The sequence below is a fragment of the Anarhichas minor genome, unplaced genomic scaffold, assembly GCF_050575085.1.
Source record: "Anarhichas minor isolate MPS153535 unplaced genomic scaffold, ASM5057508v1 ptg000136l, whole genome shotgun sequence".
In the NCBI taxonomy this organism is placed as follows: Eukaryota; Metazoa; Chordata; class Actinopteri; order Perciformes; family Anarhichadidae; genus Anarhichas; species Anarhichas minor.
Genome location: NW_027466582.1, coordinates 8,454,732 through 8,479,380, shown reverse-complemented (window position 1 = coordinate 8,479,380; position 24,649 = coordinate 8,454,732). Strand labels below are relative to the sequence as shown.

Below are 24,649 nucleotides of genomic sequence, written 5' to 3'. Positions count from 1 at the left end.
TCTGGCGCCCCACAAGAGGATTTATGGTAGTTGACAAATACATTGCAGCATGTTATAAACCATTTCTTAACACTGCTGTATGGGGTCATGGGTCAGCATTAAGTTGTATCTTTAGCCCCAGTGGTTATTAATGTCATTATAGTGATTGTTTATGAATTATTCAGGGGTGAATACAACGCACACACCAAATTTTCTATACCTTTATTGAATGAAATATAGACAAGTTTCTCTATCCTTACTATTAACAGCTTGCAAAATATAAAAGATCACTAAGACCATGCTACATGAATATTATGCTAAATGGCTGCAGGTTATTGGTTAATATAACAACAATATGATTTTAGGTACATACAGTAGGTATACAATCTGTACAAATGTTAACAGGTTCACAGTTAAGAGTGTTACAAAAAGCAGGCTGAATTAGGCGGGTGCCCCAACTAAATGCTTTACATGAACAATAGCAAAAGTCTTTAGCTCACTGTCTTTTTTTTAATCATTTATATTTTACATAAAGCATGAATTGATGTGACACGTTCTCTAGAGTCAACGTAAAGGGAAGTGGTGACCTAACAGGGGTCCGTACTTCCTGGTCTTTCTCTTGTTTGGTCATAAAGCTGAGTGAAACGTAGCTGCTCGATCTATTACAGAAACACTCACAGTTACTTCTCAAGATATCTGAATGATTGACACAGTGGAAGTTTGCCAAATTTGGTAGGACATAAACAGATGCCAGTGTAGCCCGTGGTCACGTTTGCTTTGGTGGTAAAACTGGACCCCAGGAATGTTTTTAGATATTCCTCCACATGAAAACATCCGCCACTTTGCCAATGAACTTGCAAAATAAGCTCTGACCTTGTGACTTAGGTTTGATGTGTGACTCAAAGCAGCTGAGTAAATGCTTAGGAATTAAATTGGATGCAACCAATGCCTTATGTAAAATGAGAGTTCATCTTTACTTCTGGCACCATGCGGTCGGTGTCTGTGCCTCTCTAAATCCCCACCCAGTGCCAGTTTGATGAACCTGAGCAATCATGCTGAGTGAAGAACACGACATAGGAGCAGGTACCATACGACTGCATTGAACATTTTCATACTTGATCACCCAGTTGATGCCAAAATGACGCCATCAACTGAAGACTAAAGGGTGCACTACTTTTTGTAGGCAACAGAGGGCATCAACATACCGTCTTTTTTTTAAATCAAGAAATATAAATATAGTGTAGTAAGGAAGGTGTTAAATGTAAAATTGCCAGACACAAATAATACATACAGTATGTAACACAGTAACACAGAAACATGGCCTTTAAAGCACTGTGACACATGATCGGCTTTGTAAGTGTTTCTTACATGCACGTCTCTACCGTCTGACTGTGACAGTGTTTAAAAATGGCCTTCAAATGTCACTGTTAACCAAATACCTCTGCCGCATGATCAAATGAGGGTGTTATAATTGTATTTATTGTATTATTTCATGAAACAATGTGTAACAATGTCTTTTTCACAGTTTATCAGGCAGTGATTGTTTGTCTTATCTACTGTACATGAAGCTTATTAAGTATTTTGTTGGGGTGCAGAGTGAAAACACATTGTGGCAAGAGAATGTGTCGAAAGCATTTGTGGTGGATATCATCATACTCTCTCTGCCCTCTTGTGGTTTTCTCCAGTCAGTGTCATCGCTAACTGTCAGTGGAATCACACTTGTACCATGGTTTAGTTACAATTGCTACAGAGTCTTGAAATAATCATTGGATATGACTATTAGAAGCTGTGATACACCGGCCACGTATATGCAACAGTCTCACATTTGTTTTGTTGCGTCAGCCGTTAAATCTATTGTCATAATGTTGCTCAAAAGAATACCCGACGTATCACAGCTTAATGTGGGAATTTTAAAAACATCAAGGCAACAATGTCCTAACAAAAAAACAAAACAAAACAAAAAAGACAAATGAATGAAAGAATACTCAAATATAAATACAATATACAAGATAATAGTCCTCCGTCTCTTCACCTTCTGACCCCATCTCACTCTCCCTACTACACACGGATAAACACACGCGCACACACATAAGAACAGATACACACTTGACTAGGTAGCAGACTCAAGGCATATGCAGAAAGGACTATGGAAAGGGCCGAGACACTGAACATACATCACACCGATTACAAGCCAGATAGGATGCTTCTGAGGCACATGACATGCTTAAGTGTGTGTGTGTGTGTGTGTGTGTGTATGAGAGGGAGTGAGTGGATGAGGATATGGCGGTGGGACGTCACATTGTGGTGACAGGGCTGCAGGATGGGGGTTAGAGTACAGGTGGAAGGGGAGGTGGAGCTGTTGTTGCTCAGTCACTCCATCTTTCTGGGCAGAACCCAGTCTCAGTGTGTTACCACAGAGCAGCCTCTTTCTCTCACTCTCTCCCTCATCACTCACTTCCTGGTACAGTGTGTCTCCCAGGCATCAGTCTTGTATCTTCAGGTGGAGAGAAACAAAAACAAGGTATTAGGAAAAAGAACGGACTCTCTGGAAACCAAAAAGAAACTATCTGAGATTGACATTATATTTGGAAACATCTTTGTGATGTTGTAGGACCAGAATATCATTAAATATCTGTATTTTAATATAATATTATCCATTCTCCCATCCATCCAGGGACAGAAGTGGGGACAAAAGTGACTAGCACATTAGTTGGATGTACTGATTCAGGATGTGCAAACTGTGAAATGGCTGCTGTTCCACTGCTGCTATTAAGCTGCTTAACTCATCCAGCTTTTTGCTGCTGTTATCTCCCATTTCTGTCCCTCTCCAGACTTTCCTCTGCTGCAAAGCTGCATGACAGCTTAATAAATATCAAAGTGAACTACGCCCAGTTTCTCCCTCCTTCGCATTGGTTAGATCAGATAACAGCAGTGTGTCACTAAAACATTGCTGCACATTCAAATTGACTAAACATTTACCGAGCAAAGATATAATTCAATCAAAACAACTGAAAAACACCACTTGAGCTCTTTGAGGCTTTGTAATTAAATCTAACAAATGCGTACTCCGACATGGTTTCTTGACTCCATACTGAGCCTGTGATAGAAGGAAAACAGGAGGAGGGAGCGGAGGATTCATAATCAGTCTTTCAGCACAAGTTCATCTGCCCCTCACACATCGCTTCCTTTTAAGACCCCGGCCTACAAAAAAGGGGTCAATGGCGGCATTCCTACTTTGATATCAAAGGTCCCCTGGTTGCTCATACCCTGAACAAAAGCTTTTTCATCTGGTCAGTGGGCAAATCCCCTCCCCTACTCCCTAATAAAAGTGGGGCCCATTGATGTCTCAAAAAAGCCACTGAGAGAAGATTGTTTGATAGGCAAACAAAGGAATTTGAAAAAACTACCTTTTTCATCCTTTACTGTTCCATCTCTAATTTACAATACTGAAATACAAAAAAGCACTTATTTAATTTACTTGATTTGTTAATTAAAAACTGTTGTCACAAACAATTCACTATCTATGCTGTAAGATCAGTCTCACCTGCTCATGATGCTGCTGTGATCTCTGTGGACACAGGCTCGATCTCCTTCACGGCCTCCTCGATCACCTCGATCACCTGCGCCATCACTTCTGCACACTTTCCCGACGGTGTTTCTGATGTCTCTGCCTCTGAGACTTGGCTGGGAGCCGAAACTTCTGCTGTCGCTTGGGGTTCTTCTGACAGCGTTGAGAGTTTGCTTTCAGTTGAAACCCTCTCAGCCTTTATGTTGGTGTCTTCAGCCACAGAACCGTTGCAATCAAACTCTTCCGCCGCCTCTTCTTCCACTGACGGCTCCTCAAACACCTGCGCTGTCTGCAGGACCACTTGGAGTGGCATGTGAATCTCAAGCACTTTCTCTTTGTTCTGCTCTGAAGGGGCCTCTGACTTTGATTCCTCCGATTGTGGTTCCACTTCCTCAGCTGCTTCTTCTACATCTGGTTCCTGAACCTCTGCGTCTTCTTTGCTCTGCTCCTCCTTTACCTCTTCAAGGTCCTCACCTGTCTGACTCTCTGCCTTTATCTCTACAACTTCTTCCTCTACTACAATTTCTTCACTTACTTTTACCTCCACAGCTTTCAGCAATCCTTCCGCTGATTTCTTCTCCTCTACAGAGGCATCAAGGCTCTCTGTGACCTCCACTTGGATTGGGTCAATGACCTCCATGGCAACATGGAGCAGCTGAGGTGACTTTGATGCCTGTTGTTCGCAGACAACAGCAACAGGGGTGTCAGAGATAACAGGGGTGATCTCAATCTTTTCCTCTATTGTTGCTACAGCCTGGGCTGGTGTAGGGGTGGTGGGCTTTTTCGACTCAGACGCGTCTTCTGAAACTTTATCCATAGCGTCCTGAATGACAGCCTGGGCAATGACGATGCTCTGAGCCTCAATTTCACTGGTCTGCTGGACGTCCACCTGGATTTCCTCCATATCCTTGCTGGACTGCTCAGTGACTGCACTGATCTCTGACGCTGCTGTTTGAGCGGTCGTGGCCTCCACAGTGTCTTCAACTTCACCCTCCTCCTTGGTTTCCTGCACCTGGATTGAATCATCGCCGACTGCCTCTGGTGTACTTTCCATGGCAATCATGTCTGATGCTGCCACACTGACTGGCGCCACAAGGACCACTGTTTCGGAGATAACAACCCCGTCACTTGGTACAGCTACAGGGATGGTTGGCTCAGTCTCCTTTGTGATGGTGGTCTTTGTGATTTCACCTATGGTGGAGACTATCTCTGCAGTCACAGACTCAACTACCTCTTTTACGGTATTTTGTTCGATGGCAGCAAGCTGCTCCACATCCATTTTCACTTCCTTGGTTTCTACAGATGGCTCAGTGACTTCTACGCTCTGTGTGCAAACAGCTGTTTCTAGTGTTGGTGTAATGGGATCACCTCTCATGACGTCCTTAGGAGAGTTCTCGCTCATGGTGGTAGGCTGAATGATTTCAGACTCCTCCTGAACAGTGCTGACAATTCCAACCATCTCAATCTCGGGTTCATGGCTCTCACTGCCTGCTTGAATGGCTGTCAATTCACCCTGTGAACTTTCAACAACAGGCTCAAGCTCGGTGGTGTCTACTTGGTGCACTTCGGCGTTGAACATGGCAGTTTCCGTAATGATGGCTTCCTCTGTAATTGCTGACTTCTCTTCTACTGACGTCTGTGTGATTACAACATCACGGATCACGGCCAAAGACTCTATGATGGGCATCACAGGTTTCTCCAAAACTACTTTGGCAATCTCCTTGGTTCCAAGGCCAGTGCAGATAGCCATGGCCTCATCACGAGCATGTGGCTCCAGGATGGCATGTGTCTTTGACTCTGCATTCTCAGTTGGTGGTTCATACTCTGTTTTATCAGAAACTACTTCTACTGGTACATCTTCAACAGTCACATTTGTCTGGGGTGAAATTTCACTAATTTCGGCCTGTATGCCCTCCATAACCTCCTGTGTGCTCTCCGGCTCGGGTTGCTGAAGAACAGGAGTAGTTTCTGCAGATGGAGCTTGAGCAACAGGCTTTACCTCGGCCAGGGACAGTCTGCGCCCTGTGCATTTGGGAACTTCAAGAGACAGATTATCCTTGTCCTCAGCTTCATCCTCGGCGATGTCAGTATCGACAGACTTTGGTGTGGCAGCATTCTCCGCCTCCTCTGGAATGTCACTCAGCTGATCATGTTTATCGTCACCGTCTTCAACAGGGGCTGGGATCCATGAAGGGGATCTATCTTCAGTGGATACTTTGATCTGGACTTCAGCAGGTTCTTCTGGGGCTTTCTGTTCAGCTTCAACCTGGTCTTCATAATCTGAGAGAGGAACCACAGCTGGGGTGTCAGAGTCCTCCTCACCCTGTTCAGTGGAGGCTTGTTTTTCAGCCTTCTTCTTTTTGCGTCCGGGGAAGAGCTTCCTCAAAGAGAATGACGACTCATCTTTTGGTGCCTCAGTGTCTGACTGGACTTGTTCTGTAGTCTCCTCAGGCTTTTCCTCAATTTTGGCCTTATTCTTTGGCATAACCATGCGTTTCAGTGTGTCCCAGGTGGACTCTCTCTCAGGAGGGGGGCTTAAAGGTTCAGGGGAGGAAACAACTTCTCCATCACTGTCAGTGTTTTGGGAACTGACAATGGCAGCCTCAGTTTTGCCCACCTGCTCCCCTTCTAACGCAGCTGCTGTCGATTCCTCTTCAACCTTGGTCTCCTCATCGTCAGAATCAGAGGTCTTCCTAGTCCTCTTTTTGGGTCCACCCATACACATTAGAGCCTCCCAGGAGACAGAAGTGTCCATTTTCTTTTTGGGCTCCTCTGTGCTGCTGACCAGTTTCTCAGTGTTTTCAGTCTTTGGTTCTTCCTCGGTTGGCTTATCCTCCTTGGCCTCCTCCTCAACACTCTTATCTGCTAACGGAGCACTCTCAGAAGAGGACAGGGTGGCGGACTTTGCTGGTTTTTCACCTGTGGCTTCATCTTCGCTCTCAGAAGACCTTTTTACACGCTTCTTGGGTGTGACTAGTTTCTTGAAGGAGGACCAGGCAATGATGCCCTCTTTTTTCTTCTCTCCATCAGAAGCAACTTCACCATCAGTCTCTTGGCTCGCCTCATTCTGGGTCACCTCCACAGCAATAACATGCTCTCCCGACTCCTCGGGAGATGAGGGCACACTGTCAGCTTTTGGATTCTCTGCCGACTCAGTGGAGGACTGAAGCTGCTCAGCCGCCTGCTCCCCAGAATCAGTGAGCTTCGCCTCGGTGTCTTTCTTGGCCTTCTGCTTCTTAGTTGAGAGCTTCTTTAAGCCAGCTCCAGTGAAAAGCTTCTTCAGGGGGCTTCCCTGGGGCTTGGCCTTCTCTTGTGATGATAGCAGCTCAGCCTCAGTAGTCACCTCTGCCGGAGCCTTCTCCTCTTCTGCAATAGGTTCAGCTTTTTCCTCTTCTGGTTTGGTCTCATCAGTAGTAGCTGCAGCAGGGGTTTCAACAGTGACCTCTGACTCTGGGGTACTCTCTGATTTCACTTCCTCTGGAGTAGTTGGTGCCTCCTCCTTAGTTTCTTGGTCAACGTCATCTTTCTCCTCCTTTTCTTCCGCAGCAGCAGCAGCGTCTTCTGTCTTAGCTGTCTCCTCCTCAACAGCTGCCTCCTTGTCTTCCTCCTCTTTTGTTTTCCGGATGCTGGCTTTTTTTCTCAGGTTAGAGAAAAGTCCTCCACTGAAGAGCTTCCTGAAGGGAGACAGGGTGGTCTCTCCTTCCTTCTCAGCTCCTTCATCAGTAGCTTCAGCGGCTGTGTCTTCAGCTGGGGCGTCAGTGGTTTCAGCTTTGTCTGCCTCAGCAGTAGATGCCTCTGTATCGGCCTCCTTTTCTTCAGTCGAGCTCTTCTCCTCTGCAGTGGCAGCCTCTTCCTCCTTTGTAGGTTCATCAGTCACACCAACCTCCTCTCCTTCCTCTTTATCTTTGACTGTCAATAGCTTCACAGGATCTTTCTCCTCACTTTTGTCCTTCTTCAGTGTAAACTTAAAGCCCACAAAGCGGAAAATCTTCTTGAAGCCCACTTCACTGGCATCCTCGGGTTTCTCCTCTGCTGCTTTTTCCTCAACAGCTGAGATGTCATTGGCATCAGGAGACTCTTTCTCCACTTTCTCGCCATTCACTTGGGGAGCCACTTCACCCTGGATGGTGTCCATCGTCTCAGGAGTCTCCTCCTTCTGAGCCACACCATCAGGCTGGCCAACTGAAATGACAAAAAAAAGTATTTGATGAAGTTTGATCAAGATATTGATGAGTTTTCTATTACAGCTCCTACTGTGTTACAGAGAGATCACTTACATTATTCACATAAAAATGCTTTGGCCAGAGCTATGATTTGTAACTTGCAATTCATCATATTTGGGTAATGATTACGACATCAATCTGTGTTCAATAAAAAATATTTATGTCATTACTAATGGAGGAGAGACGTATAGAAAGGATTTGCTGGGATCCTAACCCCCTGAGCAGATTTTATTAAGCATTTGAGGACTCAATTGATTATTATACAATTAGATTTGTAATTTTGCCCAGCTAATCCTGTGCTATGTAAACACGCCAAAAAATAAGACATGGAAACAAATAAAACAGAAGTCCCCAAAGGGAGTTCCATAGAAAATGTTACACAATGAGAGAAATGCTTTAGGAAATGTGTGGACTATTGAACCAAAACATGTGAGCAGAGCTATAACACAACCTGGCAACCACCATTACTGTGGGTAATTCCCCAGTAGTTGTACAATTCAAAGACAAATGTTGTATTATCAGCTGAGATAAGAGACACATACACACATGCGACACATCCACAAGACGTCTGCCAGCCATGTGTATCTGTGTTTTGACAGAGGAAGGCGTAGGGGGATTACGACCTGCCAGTGTTTAAAGCTTTTCTTCTTTCTTTCTCCTCAGAGCCCACTACAGTCTGGAAAACCTCACATCTGATACCTCTGGACTCTAAAAACAAATTCCCAGGACTTTGGCTATCAGCTTACCCGATTACACACACTGGGAAACACAAAGACGCGCATGCACTCCCTAAAACCATGCAGGACTGTGGGAAGTACCACCTTCACGAAAATGATATGTAAAAAACAAGGTATTTGATTCCATCTCCCATTTTTAACATGATATCTGCTATGAAAATTGGATAAAGATTTTAAATAAATCTGTCCAAGATGACTCTTGGTTCTTGTATTACACAAAAATATAAAACTTTGCGCCCACATCCGTCAACATCCTTTTCCTAAATTATAGGATGACGCTTCACTCAGTAGCACTGCATTCCTAGAATATTTTTACTTTAAAATGAAAATAAATATTATTTCTACAAATTAGGTAAAACCTCAGCAAACACTAGAGCGTTTCGCACTAAATGTGTATGAAAAAATCAACACATGCTTTCAAAACCCTAATGTTATTAGTGAGGGCACGCCCATGTCTTATGTATAGATTTGACTTGAGTGGAATGTGAGCTATGCTGTTCACTCTGTGCTTGGGAAAATTATTTTAGGATGCTCTAAACATAATCTGAACTTAAATACCAGGGGACTTCAGGAATGTTATTGGTTTTTTTTCGGTTTGACTGCGTCTCGACTGTGCCCATGTAGGATTCAAACCAAACAGTACAGGCCTCTACTACTACCCCTCCTTAAAATAAAAAAAAAAGTCCCAATCTCCTTGACCCAAATTCCACAACAGCAGGATGGATGGGGACCCACCCCCATCCCAAGGCTCACACTCATGCAAACACAATAGAATTCTAACCCTCTCTGGCCTCCGAAAATAAAGGACGGGGGGTGGTCAACTTTTCTATTATCAAGACACGCTGCAGCTTGGGAGAAGTTTGCTGACTTTACCAAAATAATGTTAACAGAAATTTAAAAGGCCTGAGTGGTTTACAAAATACAACATTGTCACATGGCAGTGAGCTCTCTCTCTCACATAGGTGTTATTTTCAAGGTCCCATCACACGGTTGTTAAGCAAGAAATTATAACCAGAAGAACAACAAACACCAGTCTATGTCCGTGTCATATGAAACCTGAGTACAAAAATAAATTCAGCTCAATTATGCATAAACAGAAATTCATGTTAGTGTACATAATCAAACCAGCACCTCTAAGCTGTTTTCAATGAAGTTCTGGTGCAGTAAAGAGCTGTTGAATGAAGACGTGTGTGTGTAGGAGGGGACTGTTAGAAAGCCAGATGAGGCCATGTGTACATGGATAATAAAACAGGAACCATGTTGATTTAACAGACTACTGGCATCTCTCCCGTCTTTTTGATCTTTGTTTTTCAAAAAGTTATTATTTTTTTTACAGGCACACAACTGTTAACATCCCAAGATTGATTTGGTTTGTGGTGGGGGGGCGGTTAATGTGTGGTGGAGGAGGTTGGGTGATTTGAATAACGACTGTACCAGAAAGAATGTGAGTGTGAGGGGTGAGGCTACAGAGGGTGAGGAGGGGACAGTTAAGAGATGAAGGGATGGCGTTGTGGGGGTAGGGGGGGCAGGGTCTCTGCCCGTACTCACATTAGAGGGTGTTACATATCTCTGGAACACACATTCATAGTTGAAATACTTATCCCCGTTGGAGACAAGCTTTGTTTATGTGTGAGTGTGAGAGCATGTGGTAAGACGATGCTCTCATATTAAATATCATCGCCGCAGCCCCCCCCCCCCCCCCAAAAAAACAATTGAAACCGACTCCAGTCTCCAGTGAGATCAGATAATGTTTCTGTTGTGGCTGTTTCAACACTATTTGTTGTTTGGGGAGGGAGGGAGGGGGGGGGGGGGGGGGGGGCAGTTGGGAAGCTGAATGGCAGCTATTCTTTTAAGACAAACTTTGCCAAATATATGCAAATCGTTATTGTAATTATCAGTCTGGAGCAGCCCTTTAAACAAAAGAAGTCAGTTAAAAAGAGGGCAAGGAGACTCCCCACACCATCCCCCAACAGACACGATACTAGCTCTCTCTCTCTCTCTCTCTCTCTGTCTGTATCAAAGGTGTGGTCAAAGTCTCTCCGGGGCTCTGGAGAACCCTACACATCAACAGCACTAACAACACCCGCTGTAGCACAATTCATCTCATTAACATCAAGTAAAAGTCTGATGTGAATAAGCCCACAGCAAAACCTAGTAAACACGGATATATATCTCTTCATATCAGTGCTTTGGTTTTCCATTTATGTGCAGAAACCAAAACCTGAGGTCACCACAAAGCAAAACATTACAACATTACTCAATTTGAAGCATCACTCCCAATTATGAACTTAAGAAGAATTGGTCTTGGCATGCAATTAATTTCATACGCCCCCTTTTCCTCCCTCCCTACCCTTTGTGGCTAAGCTGCTGAATAACCCCACTGGGAATTAGGATCCCACTCTCTAATGAAATGCTTCACATGACGGGACACAAGGAGCTGGCTGAGACAGCGATGTGAGCTAAAAGCAGGATTTAAAAATGCGTCTATAAATGCATCTTCATATATTTCTATCTGGCAGCTGTCGCCATGTGAAATTATTTTCCCATCAAGAAGTTTGGTGGTAGTAGAGGATGTATACTTCACTTTTCAGGGCACTCAGCAGTTGGCTTTGGCCAGAGGTACACTGTGATGTCTCTTAGTACCGTCGATAAACAGGTTTTTAACCACATAAAAGCTCATAACAGGGTTAAATAAAAGATGATAAAATAAGAAAACTACAGCATTCAAGCATTATTTTACTTTCTACATGAGGAGGTTCTGCAGTGGCCAAAGCAAAACCATCACCCACCAAGCCAGAACATCTACAAACCACAATGCTAACTAACCACACCCTCAGCACAACAATGCCCTCAGCCACACTCACTCGTGTGAGGAGAAACCAATGCTTTGACATATCCTGAATTACTAGTTTCAACTAAATAAATCAAATTGGCACTTTAAAGTAAAGCAGTCATTATTTCATCATCAACAAACTCTAAATTGTTAAAAAAATACAATTAATGAGACCATATTGAATGATTTTTCTTACCCGTTAGAGTTATTGTTCCAAGCATTGGTAAAAGTCCAAAAATTCTTTCTTCAAAAACTTACAAAAATAAAAAAAAGGATTTAAAATGTTAAGATATCTAAGAATATATTTCTAAAATCTGTCTCACTCTTGTTTTCCTTCACTCAGTTAAATCTATAAGATTTGCTTCTTGGCTCCGTCTTCACTAGTTAACTCAGTCTGAGGGCAGAAGCTGTGTGTTTCTCTCTCTCTTCCAGCGCTTCTCAGCCAGTATGAACAGAAGAGAGGAATCCACACACATTTCAACAGACTGACACACATGTCATGTTAGGACCACCCCCGCCTCCCTCTTCCTCCCACCTCCCTCTCCTTTCTTCAGCTGTTCTGAATGAGCCCCCCCCTCCTCCTCCCCCTCCCCCTCCTCTCACCCCCCTCACCCCCCTCAGACCTCACTGTCCAGCCGGGATGACTGCAGCTCATCATGTGATTTCTCTAGAAAGCATTTGCCAACCATCCCTCCACATCAACTACTCTACAAGCTCCACATAACCCCATCAATTCCTAACGCTATATCATGCACATTGTTGCTACATTCTCCTTCCCTGGCCTTAAAGCCCATGTGTGTCCTCAAATGGCAGTTTCTCACTGACTGTTAAAAAAAATACCAACTGAAAAACAGTCTTAAGCAGCCACCACACCCCTGTCCCCTGTACTCCCCCTTTTCAGGAGGCAACCACGCTCCCCCCGTATCTCATGGCACATGTCACTAGTCATGGAGGAATGTTGACAGAGGCAAACCAGAGGGGATTTCAGGATGTTTCTTTGGAATTTTTAAAATGGTTGGGTTTTTGACTAATTGAGTTCCCAATCCCAAATGATTTAAAACGAAATTCAAAACATAATAATTGTTACTTCACTTTATAGTCCCAAAACTCTCCAAATATATCCCTTTTTAAAGGCAAAGTTCATACCCAGGACCTCAACCCAACATGGACGGGGGTGCCATTGAGCTGCCTTCTGCCCCTGTTGAATGTTAATAGGCCCCTCTCAATTACCCCAATGCAGACACATTTAATTCAGCTTTTGTCTGGGGGGGGAGGAGTAGACTAGAAGAACTGCAGATAAATCCTCAGGTAAATACCAGCATAATCAGATCTGTCACACTTCAGCATTGTCCCAGAAGAATGTGTGAATTCCATCCAGAAGGCTCCCAAACGGGTGATAACAACAGTAATCAAGTACCGTCTGTTCTTTTGCAAACAACAAGACAACCGGCAGCATGTCCAGTATCTTTTAAATCATTTTCTTAGTTCGTGTTTTTCCTGAAACTCTTTAACTGCATAATTTCTCCATTTCTTAGGTGCAAACAGACAACAAAGACAAGCTCTGGGACAAAACTTGGGTGAAACCAATCGGCGCATTTTTTTCTTTACTAGAAACCACTTCCTGTGAGTTTCTTCAGAGCCATTGAATTGAGAGAGCCGTTGATACCGAGATCTATGCCCATGAATGGAAGGCTTCACAGTTTTTATCTGAGCTGGCAGGGGTGAGAACTGAGGAGTTGAGGGGGGGGGAAGGAAAGAAAACAGCTACAGATCTAATGACATATAATATCTTCAGTATAAAGTTCCAGAGGATAATAAAATGAATCTTCATAACATTGCGGATAAACGTTTGCTTTTCTTTTGCAAAGAGCCAACTGTACTGTGCATGACTGGCATATTGTCATTTTTCTCTAGCCTTAGATACTCAATGTTATAATATAGAATTTAAAATGCATCCAAGCATTACTAGGTAAGTTAAGAGTGAAATCTCACCAAAGACCCTTTCATTTGATCACAGTCATTCTGACACACCAGTGAGGCTTTTTGTTGTTGCGATGACTCATCTGGTGGGTATTTCACTATGTGTACTATACTACATAAAGACCAATATCACAGTACTTTATATTATGCTGAGTGAACAGTGAGTCAGACCAAAGGGAATTCAGAGTTTAATGAGAGAACCTCTGTTGGGTCGGCCCACATCTTCCTTTCCCTCCCAACTTCCTTCATATGACTCAGTCACATTCCTGGACTTCCATACATACTGAAATATTTTAATTTAGGCTCAGCTTGAGGCTACACTGAGCCCATATGGGAAAGACGTCCATACGGTCCAACGTGAAGTTAGAGGACAAGGCTGGAATTTTATTTAAAAAATCTTTATCATCAACGAATCCGACGAGAATATTAACCAGCTCTGACTTTATTCTGCTAAAAAATGTGTCTTTATGTTGACTGAAAACTATAAACCATTAATGTCATTCTCTAATTCGGTTAACCACTTCAACCTTACAAACCCGCTATGGCCAGGATCATTTCAAACTGGAACTTTATTTCAAATTCAAGTAGGGCTGCAGCTAACTTTTCATAAAACGTTCCCAGAAGCCATTGTGACATGTCTTGTTTTGTCTGATCAACAGCCTAAATGCCCAAAGATATTCAACTCACAACCATATGAGACTAAGAAAACAATAAAACAACCACATTTGAGAAGCTGGAGTTTTTCCAGTTTTGCTTTAAGAAATCATTTAACAGTTAATTGATTATTTCACTCAATGTAAACATCATATAACTTAAATTAAGAGCTAAAACCAGCTGATACATAAATTGCATAATGATGCTGTTAGACCGAGTGGAAATGTAACCTCGAAGCTGCCGAAGAGGAAATAAAAAGGAACGACAGTATATCAACGAGTCACTTTAAAATTCTTTCTTTCATTAGATAAAAGCTAATTTAATTAAAATATATTTCCATCACAACAATAAATGAATGAGAGTGTATTTTGTATTTAAACCTCAGTCAACAAGTCAGGATAACCCAGCGCCGTGTCTGGGACGGTGACGCCCTTCATATCTCAGTCATCAAAAAACGTGCCTGAGTTCAGGAATGTTTGAGGAGGGGTCTTCAATGGTCCGGCAAGTGGGGGGTTGGGGTGCTGGGCGGAGGGGCTTTTTCTCAGCCTGTAAAGAAGTAAATGACATCATCGGACAGCAAAGAAGAAAACGCCTCCTACTCTTCCAAGAACTGGATAGGATGATGTTGAAATAATTGGAGGAAAGGGAAACGAGGGCCATGAGTGTGTGAAACTGGCCGAGATCAGAGAGATTTTTCTTTCAGTACCTCTCCTTTCTTTTACATTTATATATTCAGTTTTGCTCCTTTAACAACTTTGTTTTTATCTCCAGAATCCACTCGTCTTTAATCCGTCTCCCTCTCCACCACTTTCCCCTCTGTCTCTTCTATCCTCTTGAGGCCCCATCCTAACCCGTGTGTGGGACGGAGGGATGGATAAGAATGTCGGGCAGGAAACGCAGTCATTTCTTGACATCACCGCTTCCTCTTCCCTTTTCCCGTTTCCTCGATCTACACTTCATTCTGTACTCTGCCATTCTTTGTCTGTCCAACAATCCTTCCGCTTTTTTTTCTTGCTGACATTATTTCCGCACATAACGTGATGCAGCGTGATGAGATGAACACTGTAGATGTCACGTCTCAAGTTTGAGCATTTCGTGACATCTTTTGTTTAGTTTTTGCTGGAAAACAATGGAGAATCGTGTTTACAGCGTTCAGCATTGAGGGAGAAGGTGTTGGTTCCATAAAATCAATCTTATCTTGCACGCAACGTGAAACAAACAAACTTGAGATCAAGTACGTGTGCTCCTGTTACTGTTGGTCCTGATGGCAGTCCACGACAAAAATTTAAGTGAAGAGCAGCATTTCTTCCAGACGGGTATGTTTAGCAAGTTTTTACCATCTGTTGTACTTGCATTCCTGCATTGCAATTTGGCATTCCAGTTGTTGTTATGCATGGTCTTGTCTTCCAGAACAGACTGAATTGTGAAAATGGGGAAGTGTGGATCTAAAGAAGTCCCTCCCGGCTTTGAAAAGACCATGGAAATGGTCCACATTTACAAACGAGTGTGACAGCAAAGAGACGAATGAAAAGGAATTACCAGTTTGTCAACTTGCTGGTTCTATGAGATCCAAAAGAAATGCACGTTTCAAATGATTGCATGTATTCATAGGCAGTCCGGATGGAGGCTTTTTATCAAATAGTAGAAACAGATCGATCCAAAAAATGGCTCATCTCGTTTCTGAGCCAAAGAAGAGGGTTCCCCAGCTGTGTTTCATGAGAACAATTGCTCTTATCCGTCACGCTCTTCCTGGCTGCTTATCTATCTTCCTCACCTCAGTCCCTTGTATGGCTCTGCTTAGGATTTGGCAGAGATCCATTAATGTATGCTTCAGCTACACTCAAAAATGGTTCATCTTAACAAGTCAAGTAATCTCAACTGAGTGTTTAAACACATTTTTTCTTGCAAAGGTCAGAGGACAATTCCACTTGTTTCCACAACAATTTTACTCTTTTTGAGACTTTTCTAGAAACAAATGTGGGAAACTTAAGACAGGGCGGATGAAGGAAGATCACTGAAGTATCAAGTATCTAGCACCAAGAAGATTAGACTTAGATTAGACAAGTGAAAAACCTCACCTCACTGACACATTCTTGGCACTTATATAAAGAAGATTTGATCATTAGTTGCAAGGTAAAACTGAATTATTATAGTGTATGGATACTTGCTGCACTGTAACAGGGGCCATAACGCCATTAAAGGAGGAGGAGAGGGGGGGTCAGTCAAATTCCTTGTCCATTCTCTCAATCCACCGTATGCCTGGGGGAGGTTAGGGTTTGAGGAGGGAGATTAGGTTCCTTGATGCCGGGAAAGATGAGAAAGGAGCGCCTGCGGAGACGAGAGGGTCCTGGGGGGTCTGAGAGCCCTGGTGGGAGTCTACCATGAGTTTGACCTTATTACTGTAATTTTAGGCCTAATGTACCTGGGACACTCCTTTTAATACTCCAAGGACTTTTGAGTTTAGTTTAGTTATCTTAAATGATTCGGTTGCGACAGGGCTGCACGATAAACTATATTAGCATTCTGACGTTAGCATTTAGCTCAAAGCAGTGCGGTGCCCAAGTTTAACCTCACAGAGATGCAAGCTTATCTTGTAAGACCAGAAACAACAGTACAAGTATTGTTGGTGGTAGGGCTTTGCTCAAACATATATATCATAATATATGTTATTAGGCTGTTAAAGTTGAATAATAACAGCTACAATAATAAGCTGTAGAGCAAAACACAAGTGAATTAATGTTAAATTCATGACATAAACACTTATGCAGTCTGAGGTCGAGGGGAGGTGTATGGTTGGTACGTTTCGAGGCAAAGTGAGCGTTACTGTATGACGTCTCGGTAAAGACCATTCAATAGTATATGGGACGATTGGCCTCAGTGTTTTGGCGAGTGCAGTCAGATGACAGATACGATTTCGTATTAGCTTGCCATCAGCTGATCTGCCCATATCGTGTTCAGGCAGAACTTACTCAAGCTTGATTTGGATAGCTAAAACGTCGTTGAGATTGCTTCTAGTACCAGAAACACTAAGATCTGCCCATTGTGTTTGAGCAGGAGGAAAAAAAAGGCTTTCTGTCTGATCAGTTTAGAGGCTGAGACAGCAGTTGACAAATCACAGCTTTCTAATAGAGTTCTTCTATCCCCTCTTGCCCTGAAGTGTATCCTTCAAGCTGCCACTTCATAACAAATGAGTGAATACAATATGCTGCACTGATGAACATAATTGAACTACTGACTGGACAATGATGAATCTTGAGGGACTGAGGGCCTTTTAAGCACTCCAATCTAAAACTCTGCCTCTCTAACACTTTCCTCTGGGATCACCACCTTTCACTGAGGGAAGGAAATCATTCTGATATCTTGCACAAATACAGTACAAACCAAGTACAAAATACTTCCTCCCAGTAGTTTGACTACAGTAGAAAAAGACGCACGCGAACATCTTTCCAGGAAACCTGTAATGAGTATTATCAGTTGGAATGTAAAAGGAATATGGGCAAAAATCCAGGAGGAAGAATCAGGCCGCTGGATTGTGTTATGATGACTGTATAGCCTTATTGGCAGAGACCAGACGGAGCTTAAGTGAAGGGAGAGGTCCCTTCCACAGGCATGACGAACGTTTTGGCAACATGGCTACAAATGTTCCTCGAGCCGAGCCTGAGTAAGTCCATCCTGGAATGAAATCATGGCCACACACACATGAATACACACACGCAGGCACGCACAGCCTGCAGTTTGTTCAACTATAAAAGTTAACACCTGTAACCAAGAAAGAAATAAAACTGTGGCAGAGACGGAGACTCTAGTGAATCATTTCTAACAATTCATGACACACTTGGGATCTGCCTGACGTTTTGACACACTTGGACTGCTACAGTCCTTGATTTTATTACTGATTAAAACGTCTGCACTGAATAATATTATTGATTATTATTATTGGTCTCTAAAATGTCAAAAACTCCATCACAAGTTCCAGAGACTGAAAAACCTAAAGTGATTCTGTTTCTCATAACATGACAGAGAAACATTGCAAAGTTCCCCGTGAAGACGTTAAATTTGATAAACTAACGTATTAAAGTATGTATACTTTCTGTCGACAACGGTTTGAGTAATCGTTCAAGCACAAGTAAAGCGAGCAACAGATGTTCTTTGTTCTTCTTTTGGACCGACATCTTACAGTTCTGACACTGACTCATGCACAAATGTTAATCAATAAATTCAAAGAAATGTATTTAATATGGTGAACCGCACCCATCTGATCCCCCCAGTAAGATGAAACGAGCAGAAATGCAGGATTTGACCTATAAAGGATGTCGAGCGTTGCTACACACAAACACTAACTGCAGTGAACACAAGAACACAGTCAGCATTCTCTCTCGCTCTCAAAACCTCCAGAAAACCTCATCTGTCCTCTCTTAAAGCCTGTGAGGCATCTGGGAGGGACCGTCAACGCTCCGGCCAGTGAATTACATCAGCTATGATGTCAGCCTTTGGGCTCCCACTGCACCTCATGCGCCCACACCCCTAAAACTAGCAACTCAAAACACACATGCAGGCTTCGGTATATGCACATCTAGATGAAGGTAAAACAGCACACAATAAATGTTACGTTACTAATGAGAGAAACGTCTGAAAAGATTAACATGGTTTCTTTAATAACACACGATTTTCTAATGTACACAAAAATAAGTCTAGTCGGAGAGACTGGTTCTATTATGACAATATGTCTCGTTTTGATTTAATGGGTAGGTGCACTTTGTTACAGACTGATGCAATGGCTGCATCATTCATGGATGGGTGTGAGTTAACGGCTTTCTCTCTACATCCTTCTCTATTTTTACACCTTCCTTTCTCTCGCTCTTTGCTTGCCTCTCTGACAAGAAACATTTCCCTTTAAAACTCTGCTTCCATGTAATATTTATTTAGTTCCTCTCTGTCTAATGTGCATACCATTCCTAAGCCTAAGCTCTCCTGTCTGGGCTTTCTCAGCCCATCTGGCACTCAAACAAAGTAAAAACAAACTTAAAGAATGATTTTCAAACAGTATCTGAGCCAAATTGTTTCCCCATTTTTATGCAAAACCGACGGCAAACAGACTCAGTGTTTGTCTTCACAAAAGGGGTCGACTACCGACGGACGCAATGGAAAATGTAACTCCACACCCTCCTCGTACTTTGATAGCGTTTTAAACAAATACTTTCCGTAATTTAATAAAAAATTCCATGACAGATGATAGAGTAAAATATCTTTGCTACAACGTATATACAGTATACCTGCAGTTTGCTTTTAGCACAAACTGGACTTAAACTAATTGACTTTCCTTCTAAAAAATGCCCATTAACGTCTGCATATGTCCGATATGAGTTTTTACTTCCTTCAAATAAAATTCAAATATCACAAATAAGCCGACAGGTATTGTTTTTAGTGAGTTAGGTGTCTCATGTTGCCTCAAGTTGCTACAACACTTTAAACAAGACTGACATGTTATCCAAGTTGGTGTGTGATGTGTTTGGGTGCGGCGTCCTCAAACTGAAAACACTCTGGTACCTGATAGAGCAAGATTATGGTTGTGTGTTTGTGTATGCCTGTGGATGCACGTGTGTGTGTGTGTGCGTTTGCTCATGCGTCAGTCTTTTGACGTGCAGTCTGTCTTTTGTTGTTTTTCGTTGTTATCAGAGAGATTCCCCTCTCTTCCTGTCTCCCACAATGCATTGCTGTCTTTATCAGGCTGCACAAGAGGTAGAGAAGTGCTGGGATGTAAAACCCCTCCATACCTTCCACTTCACTATCTTCTCTCTTTTCCCCTAAAGGGCATCTCCCTTCCTTTCACTCCCCTGCTCTCATTTAATCTCTAGCCTTGACATTTTTTTCTCAACTTCAGTTGTTTTCTGTTGTTTGTCTCCAGTTTTTAGTCCTTCTGCTTGTGAGAGCGACAGGTTCGGAGAGGGAATGATGGCTGGTTCATTCGTAGGTCAGTTCAGACTTTAAGGGTCCACTCCGTTCCCAGTTTAATCGGGTAGAGCAGGGTCCCGATGCCACGGCTATCGAGTCTGTGTGTGAGTACGTGTTATACCCAAATGATGGATCTCAGCAGATCCACAATCAGCTCTCATCATGTGGTGCCAAGAAGAAAAATATCTTCTTTTTAAGGCAAGAGGAGTGTGAACTGTGAAGGGCAGGAAAAACGAGACGTATTGCTTTGTGTGTTCAAAAGGTTTGATTATATTGACTTGAAGACAATAGGACTTGGTTTTGTGGAGATGACATCAAATGGTCTGCCGTCTTTACTTGTGTACCTGTCAGTGCACAAGATCCAACAATTCCTAACCCCCTCTTTTCTGTTCTATATCCTTCCACGTTACTAATTAACTTACAGTACATGTCCACAGAAGCAACGATTTCAACAACCAAATTACTCTCCGTTAGTTCACCTGCCACATCAGCTCCTACGCTCTGTATCTCTGCTCTGAAGAAGGTATTGGGTTACTCTATAAACGGACAGAATCGCTTCATTAAATAGCTTATTAAATAGGTTATTTGACGGAGTGGTATGTGACATATCTCTGTGTTTTAAGTAGTGTAGGGTTACCCCTTCCCCTGGGCCATAACATATTATGAAATGCGCAGGTTGCTTTGTGCGGGGCCCGGGTCACGGCCTGCTAAATATTTAGGGAGGGTGTACAGGCCCCTGCAGCCCTCCCAGATTGAGGGAGACACTATAGAAATGGCAAAGAAAATAAACAAACGTAGGTCTGGAGATAGGAGGGTGCTGCTGGAGATGGACAGAGCAGGTTGGGGCACATATCAATTTAAGTCAGAGAAAGAAATGTTGGCCAGTTAATTACTGGTTAATAATTATCTCAGGTTACTGATTAAAAAGAATGTTCATTGTGTCCTTAGAGTATCTTCCACAAGACCAAAGACGTCTTTAAATACATTCACTTTATAAACACAAGTTTATAGACCCGTCTACTAAACATGGAGAGAAACGAGGCCCACCTCTGTGTTCATCAGGTTTGACTATAATCTCTATTATAACAGATTTTGCATCCACATGCAGAATCTGTTGGCAATGGGACCAGATTTTGGTATTGGACATGTTCTGTTTTCTGTTCGTAGTCCAGTAATGTTGACCAATTTGTTCGAACGGGCTTTAGTTGAATGCTGGTAAAAACCCGAGAAATCCAGAGGCTTATCCGTCGTCAGACCGATAGCCGATGGGTTCCGAGATAAATAAAGACACTTTTGAAAGGGAGGTTCAGAGAGAGATCAAAAACAAGTTATTTCTTACATTTGTTTGACAAATTCAAAGTGATATTTCTGCAGATGCTCACACACATGGATATGATTAGAGCTCAAAATCTTTCTACATCTGTACTGAAGTGAAGCATCACACAGACCAAGTACAAATTCAAAAAATGGGTTTTTGTATGCGAGTAGAGATTTACATGCAATCACTTGAAGGGTAAAGGAATAATGAGGGGAACAGGGCGATAAAGAGTATGTTGGGTGTGTGTGTGTGTGTGTGTGTGTGTGTGTGTGTGTATGTGTGTGTGTGTGAGAGAGAGAGAGAGAGAGAAAAGCCCATGTAGGTGTCTCCCATGTTTGACAAAGGCATTATTTGAGGATCAAGTAAATCTTGCAAAGCCATCAAGACAACTGCAGACAATAATCTGCACACACACCCACACACACACACATACACACTGACAACTGACCCCACACAAACAAGCTTACCTTTGGCCACTGCTGAAGAAACAGTACAAAATCCCAGACACAAACACACACAAACATCCCCTCCCCTACCAACCACAGGAACATCACCCAAAGTCACACACTGTAAATAAACAGTATTGACGGGACAGATACACACATATACACACACCTTCTGCCAGCGTGTTGTCCTCTGAGTGTCCATTCAGACTGGTCATGCTGGAGATTAGTCCATTTTTCTCCAAAGGCTAAAAAAGACACAGAGAGAAGAGACGCTCAAAAAGGTATTTCAAATACAAACGTTTTAAAAAAGTGCATTAGCATACACAAGGGTAAATTAGTGGTTTCTTTTCCTTTGAAGGAATAGTTGGACACTCTCATGTCTCAGTACAGAGCTGGTGTCAGCCAGGAGGCAATTAGCCTAGCTTAGCAACTGACCCATCATGTTTTATGATCCATGAAGCAGCCTGCCAGAATGCTATCAGATCCTTATAATGGTGCCACTACGATTTGCATCCCTTTTATTTAAAGATTAACTTTTTGCCATCAGTGGAAGTGTGTAGTGGCAGACAGGAAGCGGAGAGAGAGCGGGGGCAATGACTTGCATAAATAGTTTTTTAGCAGGCGGTAAAATTAATTTTTAACAGACAAAAACAAGCTACACAGAAATCCCTCAACAGACATAGTCATATAACAACATCACAGCAAAAAGGAATATTATAAGAATAATGATCAAAAAGTAATTTTTTCATTATAGGAATGGTGTGTTAACAAGTAAATAACACAGTGTCTGGCTCACAGCACCTTATCAGTCGGATCTGGGTCCTTTCTCTGGTAGTGACCAGCTCCGACTGACAGCCGCACAATGGCAGGCAGGCCAGAGCTTTGTTTGAGAGGGAACCAGAGCCTCCCCACAGAGCTGCTAATCTAACTAATGGACAACTCAGGCTCCATTCCCATCAGCCCAAACTCCTTCAGGAAAGCCCTGAAAGATGACACCACAGAGGAGACTCTGCCTGGGACAGGTTGGGAGGGACGTACTAAAAGATGAGAAAACAAAGGTGAGAGCTGGTTTATGGAGGGGGGAGGGACGGTCGTCAGCTGGGGGGGATTTAGGGACAGCTACATTTTAAGTCCAGTCCAATGTGTGCTTTTGTTTGCAATTGTAGATGTAAATCAGATACATTAACTCCAAAAACACAATACAACCACATAATACAACCACGCCCTTTACCCTCGTTTAATCCCTTCCAAGCGCTCCAGAAACTCAATGTGCGGTCACAATATAGTTCTGGAAAGTTTCACTCATTTTGCAGCATGAGATCATTTCCATCTGCCTTTAATATTGACACATTTTACTAATCAAAAGAAACACCACACTTGCAACCCATGCACGTGAGCACGTGAGCACGTGAGCATGTGAGAGCCCTGTAGGACTTGCAAATGTGTCTGCAATTTGCGAGTGACAGTTATTTGGGAAACAGGACGCTGCCTCTATTTGAGATCTGCATGTAAGGAGTACTAGCAAATTGCTTTTGTTAAACAGGCCCCTGATTCTTTACAAGAAATACAAGCAATATAATTAAAGCAAGTCGAGATCATTCTTATATATTGGAAGTAAAAAATTCATTGGCTCAAATGTTTTTCACACAGAGTAGTGTAGGAAATTTGGGTTTAGAAGTGTTTTAAGAAATCATAATAGAAGTGTTTAATGATTCATAATTAAGAAATCATAATTAGAAGTGTTTTGGAATACATAATTAGAAGATTCATAATTGTAGAAGTGATTTGTAGTTAGAAGTGTATCTTAGTAGCACCTTTATATCTGTTTGTGAAACTTGTGAAGTTTTTGCCAAAAGTTGCAAATCCTTATCTTTATATAGAATGTTTATCATAGAAGTGTTAAGCCATAAAAGACAGTCATTGAATGTATTAAACTGTGAAGAATAGCCAAGGGAAAGTCAGACTTCTAGACAGACATTTGCAGGTTGTGCCCGCGCGAGGGTTTTCGGAAGCCTGACGCCAGGAGGAGGCAACCGAAATTAGCCAATAGGAATTAAGATGGACAAAAGGGAGGGGATTTCAAACTGTAAGGGGAAGTGCTGGAAAGGAATTCACTCTCTTTCTCCTCGGCTCTGAGCCTGGAAACATCTGTGTTTCCAGGCTGAGTCGCGAGTGAATAGCTTTTCCGCGCGGATCATATATTATATATTCTGTTAGTAGTGTACTTCATTCTGTAATTGTATAAGCTTCAGTAGGATTAAATACATTTTAATTGTAAACCAGTTTAGGGTAGATTTATTAAGAAGCAACTCTACTGTAAAACAGTGGAGCGTGCTCTCCGGCCTTCTCTCGGTGGGGAAGATTTCAGCCTCCACAGTAGGATGGTGCTGTCATTTCTGTCCTTTAAAAGCCATCAGGACCTCTGATCAGATTTGGTGTGGGAGCCATCGGCAGGCCTGCATCAACCGCGCCCAACCCTAGTCTACCTCATGACTGGCATTCCCAGCATTCTTTGCCGTCAGCCCACCTCCCCCAAATCGTCACCCTTTGACCACTCCTGTCCCTAAGTTACCTAATAATCCCCCTCTGACCCCGTCATAATGCCACTCCTTCTTCTGGCCGTCAAAAATGCTGCTGCTATCTTCTCACCGCAGCAAGACTCAGGTTCAACAGAGCGATGGCAGAGAGTGCTTCGGGATGAGGATGAATGAGCATCCTGCGTCATTATATAATCAGGGAACCCAGGATCCATGGGAATTACATCCATATTAGACACGTGAAGTCAGATAAACTGTCTCAGGTGAGATCACTTGCCGGGAAAGACTACAAGTTTGAAAATGACACAAATCTGGTGGTGGTGAATCTCGCTCCTCATCTTTGTATACGGCATAGATAAGGTACAAAGAAGAGTATAAGAAGTGGACGTAGTCATCGTAACGCCACCCATTGGTTTGTGGAC

At 42.7% G+C, this 24,649-nt stretch overlaps 1 protein-coding gene across 1 annotated transcript in view; it reads right to left on the bottom strand.

The window, feature by feature from the left end:
* Positions 1 to 689: 689 nt before the first annotated feature.
* akap12b (A kinase (PRKA) anchor protein 12b) overlaps positions 690 to 24,649 on the bottom strand; it is a 40,222-nt gene continuing 16,262 nt past the window's right edge. The window contains exons 2-4 of the mRNA XM_076083627.1: positions 21,860 to 21,935; positions 3,524 to 7,729; positions 690 to 2,473 (exon numbers count right to left, since the gene is read on the bottom strand). Coding sequence (XP_075939742.1) covers positions 3,528 to 7,729; positions 21,860 to 21,935 — 4,278 coding nt within the window. The 3' untranslated portion in view covers positions 690 to 2,473; positions 3,524 to 3,527. The remainder of the gene's footprint in view (positions 2,474 to 3,523; positions 7,730 to 21,859; positions 21,936 to 24,649) is intronic.